The 4436-nt window shown below is 49.1% G+C and overlaps 1 protein-coding gene across 1 annotated transcript; it reads left to right on the plus strand.

Moving 5' to 3' along the window:
• The first annotated feature begins 1295 nt into the window (after positions 1-1295).
• Positions 1296-4234, plus strand: LOC109425827 (ubiquitin carboxyl-terminal hydrolase 5). Its single transcript, XM_019701174.3, has 2 exons — positions 1296-3733; positions 3799-4234. The coding sequence occupies exons 1-2, from the start codon at positions 1468-1470 to the stop codon at positions 3969-3971; spliced, it is 2439 nt and encodes an 812-aa protein (XP_019556719.3). The 5' UTR covers positions 1296-1467; the 3' UTR covers positions 3972-4234.
• The last annotated feature ends 202 nt before the right edge of the window (positions 4235-4436 follow it).

Genomic DNA, 4436 nt, shown 5'->3' on the forward strand with positions numbered 1-4436 from the left:
AAGGGGGAACTTCTTATACGGTTATAACAGAAACGACAACAGTGTTGATATTGGTATTAACACTCACGGGCTTGGGTGCAACCTCCTGTCAAATTTTCATTCATGAAATGAGCGATCAGCTGATCCGAAACGTCTCGTAAAATGGCTCATTGTTATTGTGATTGAAATTTGGTACGTGCACGGCCTCTCGTTTCCTACACAGCAAAAAATAAATGCAACCCGACCGATGTAACTCATTCCGATGTACTAAATAATCAATGTAATCACGATTCCTATGTACGATTACATCGTTTTGATGTAAAATCTTTTGTTCTTATGTGTACATCGTCCTGTGTAATATTCATGCAACCGACGTATTGATCGGGTTGCAGCAGTTCAGATGTAATATTACACAACAGTTTTTTCTGTGTACATATAGAGGTTGCTGATGATTGAAATCTGTCTCTTTCTGGCTCACATATGTTTTCATCAGGAAACAGTTTCCTGATGAAAACATATGTGAGCCAGAAAGAGCGAGAAAGAGACAGATTTCAATCATCAGCAACCTCTATGGGAACGTTTAAAAATTACGTCCAACATTTGGGGGAGGAGGGGGGATGTCTAGAAAGTGTGACAGTACGTGTATTGGGTATAGGAAAATTACGTGACAGAGGGGGGAGGGGAGGTCTAGAAATTCCGAAAAACGATGGACGTAATATTTGAATCTTCCCTATACCACAGTTGTCAACATCTCTTTTGTAATAATGGTCCCGAAATGTGTTCATCAAATCTGGAGCTCGTTTTGAATAGGTCGTATGTGCTTTTGTCGATTAAAAACTCGATCAGTTGGATTCGCTTATTATAGCGAAAACCGTTTAAATTGAGCAAAGTTGATACATACAGCAGAATCCTCACAAAATAGGCTTTCTGTTCCATCATTAAAAGTTTGCAAAATATCTGCCATATTGCTACAATGACTAAAATAAACTGATCGAATTTTATATCGACAAAAGCACATACGACCTATTCAAATCGAGCTCCAGAAATGAAATTGGGCCCGAAACATCTCTACTGTCACTCAATGCTATCGATATAGGCGTGTCACGGTGTCACTGGCGTGATTGAAATCAATTTGTTTACATTTTATGGATAGGCCCTTTTCAAATGTAACGTGAGATTTATGAAGGCTCATTTAGTACATATCAGTGATGCCATCATCGGATAAAAGTCTTACCGATTTTAGTACACCTCATTTCACAGAGTCCTATCCCCCGATGCGAATCAGCAGCTCAAAAGAGAACCGTGCATCAACTGTCAGCTTTTGTGCAACGACGAAAAAACACTGCATCAGCCGCCGCATCAGGTTTTCTTTTGTCATCGTTTTCACGCGAGAGAGAAGTGCGCAAAGCGGAAAAGTTTTGTTCTTCGTTCGATAAAAGAAAGGTTCGCTAGTTCGTGATTTGCAGAAAAACGTACCTATACCTAGTAATGGAAGCCCTGCAGAAGCATCTCGGCCGGATCAAGGTCCCCTGCGGGAACGACAATGTGTACAAGGAGGAGTGCGTGTACAGTTTCGACAATCCGGAGTCGCCGACGGGGCTGTACGTGAGTTTGAGCAGTTTCCTCGGGTTCGGGGAGGAGCACGCGCGGCGGTACGCGGAGAAGAGTGGCAATCGGGTGTTTTTGCATTTGAGGCGGGAGAAGATCGAAATTCCGGAATCGGCACAGGAAGGTCCGGAGAAGAAGATTACGCGGCTGGCCATTGGAGTGGACGGCGGATTTCCGTCGGAACAGAAGAAGTACGAGTATAAGGAACACTACAAGGTGGTGGTCCTGCCGGAAGGGACGAGTTTTGCTTACCCGAATCAGGACCTGCCCCTGCTGGTGCAGAATTCGGTGGAGGCGGTTTTGAATGCGGAGGCAGCGTCGGTCAAGCGGGAGCGAGAACAGTTGACCGGAACATGGGACGGAGAAGTGCGGCAGGTTTCCCAGCATGCGGAGAATCTGCTGCAGCTGGACAATGGGAGGAAGATTCCACCGACCGGGTGGAAGTGCGAACGCTGTGATCTGACCAGTAACTTGTGGTTGAATCTGACGGATGGAGCGATCCTGTGCGGTCGGAAGTTCTACGATGGAACCGGAGGGAATGACCATGCATTGAACCATTACCGAGAGACGAATTACCCGTTGGCTGTGAAGCTGGGAACAATCACGGCTGAAGGCAAGGGAGATGTCTACAGCTACCAGGAGGACGATATGGTCGAGGATCCCTACCTGGTCAAGCACCTGGCCCATTGGGGGATCAACGTGGGCCAGCTGGAGAAAACGGAGAAATCCATGGTCGAGTTGGAACTGGACCTGAACCAGAAGATTGGCGAGTGGGGAATCCTCTGCGAAAGCGCCAGCAATTTGAAACCGATCGCCGGTCCGGGTTTGACCGGAATGCGGAACCTCGGAAACTCTTGCTATCTGAACAGTGTAATGCAAGTGGTGTTCACCATTCCGGATTTCGTCCGTCGGTTCGTGGATGGATCGAAGGATATTTTCGAAAACTTCCCAGCTGATCCAGCCAATGACTTCAACGTCCAGATGGCCAAACTGGGAGTCGGTCTGTGCAGTGGCAAATACAGCGTTCTGACTGAAAACAGCATGGACACGGTGGACAGCTCCTCCGGTATTGCTCCTACCATGTTCAAAGCCTTGATTGGCAAAGGCCATCCGGATTTTGCGACTAAGCACCAGCAAGATGCCCAGGAGTTCTTCCTGCATTTAATCAACACTCTTCAGAAGCATTCCCGGAACCAGGCGGATCCGGCTGACGCCCTGAAGTTCAGCATCGAAGACCGCGTCGAATGTTGCTCCAGCGGAAAGGTCATGTACAATCGCCGTGACGAGTGGTGCCTTCCGCTGCAGATCCCCCTCAATCTGGCCACCAACATCGCCGAAGTCAAAAAGTACGAAGAAGACTTGGCCCTCGCCGAGAAGGAAGGTCGACGTCTGGAACCGGAAGCCCTAGTCCGTCCAAAGATCCCCCTGAGCGCCTGCCTCGATACCTTCGCCCAGCCGGAAACCGTCGAGCAGTTCTACAGCACGGCTATCAACGCGAAAACCACTGCCAAGAAGACCACCAAACTGGCCACCATGCCGGACTTCCTCATGCTCCACCTGAAGAAATTCACCCTCCGAGAAGACTGGACATCGGTCAAGCTGGACGTTGCCATCGACATCCCGGAAGTCCTAGATCTGGAAACGCTCCGTGGAACTGGCAAACAGCCCAACGAAGAAGAGCTTCCCGAACTGGTAGGTAAGGCTCCTTCCCCACCTCCGATGGATCCCGCCGTTATGGAACAGCTCATGGCCATGGGATTCCCGCCGGAAGCGTGCAAGCGAGCGATTTTCTTCACCAAGAACACCGGCGCCGAAGCGGCCACCCAGTGGATCATGGAGCACATCGCCGATGCAGACTTCGCCGCTCCGTTCGTCCCTCCGGGCACCGACACCGGAAAGTCCTCATCAGCCGCCTTCGTTCCGGATCCGATGGGCCTCGAGATGCTCATGGGAATGGGCTTCACCACCCTGCAGGCAACGAAGGCCCTCAAGGAGACCCAGAACAACACCGAACGGGCCGTGGATTGGATCTTCTCGCACACGGACGAACTGAACAGCATCGCCATGGGAGACGGAGGAGACGAGACTGAGGCCGCGGCCGTACCGAGCAGCTCGAGCGCTGCGCAGTACCGCGACGGACCAGGAAGTGAGTAACAATTCTCCATTATTCATCAACCCAAGTTCATTAATTCTGATATTCCCTTCCCGCAGAGTACAAACTGGTGGCATTTATCTCCCACATGGGCAGCTCGTCCCAGGTCGGTCACTACGTGTGCCACATCCTGAAGGACGGCCAGTGGGTGATCTTCAACGACAACAAGGTGGCCATATCGCAGAACCCGCCGAAGGAGCTCGGCTACCTCTACCTCTATCAGCGAGTCTAGTAGGAGAGCGACGAGCCACGGCTGACTAGCGGCAACAGGTATTTAGCCTCTCTTTCTTGATTCTTTAAATGGATATTTTTTCCACGCGCGCGACTGCCCGGTGGAGTAGATTTGAAACTGTTCAGTGAAAATAGCTGCATTATTATTCGATTTACAGCATTAGATTGTGGTAATTTTAGTGCTAACTTATTCTGTTCTCTCGAAGCACGGCATTAAGCAAATAATAAAAATGGATCGTACTTTTGCCATAATGGATTGATGAACCCTTCAGTTTCTCATTTAGCAGCGTATGAAGCAAGTTAACTCGATTAAATCGCGAGTGGTAGAAAATTTGAGAAATGCATCCCTGAATTCGTGTTTCATTTTAGTTTCCTTAGGTTCTAGGAATATATCTGGGAGGATTAGGACGGGACTACCTACATGCTACATATAATTCCCTCGATAACCATTTCCAAGAAAATGTGT

The sequence above is a fragment of the Aedes albopictus genome, chromosome 3 (genome assembly GCF_035046485.1).
Source record: "Aedes albopictus strain Foshan chromosome 3, AalbF5, whole genome shotgun sequence".
Taxonomy (NCBI): domain Eukaryota; kingdom Metazoa; phylum Arthropoda; class Insecta; order Diptera; family Culicidae; genus Aedes; species Aedes albopictus.

Excerpts from the sequence above, each read along its gene's own strand:
- LOC109425827 (XM_019701174.3), top strand. The coding sequence starts at position 1,468 with ATGGAAGCCCTGCAGAAGCATCTCGGCCGGATCAAGGTCCCCTGCGGG. Across the intron at positions 3,734-3,798 it reads GTACCGCGACGGACCAGGAA|AGTACAAACTGGTGGCATTT; the intron begins GTGAGTAACAAT and ends CCCTTCCCGCAG.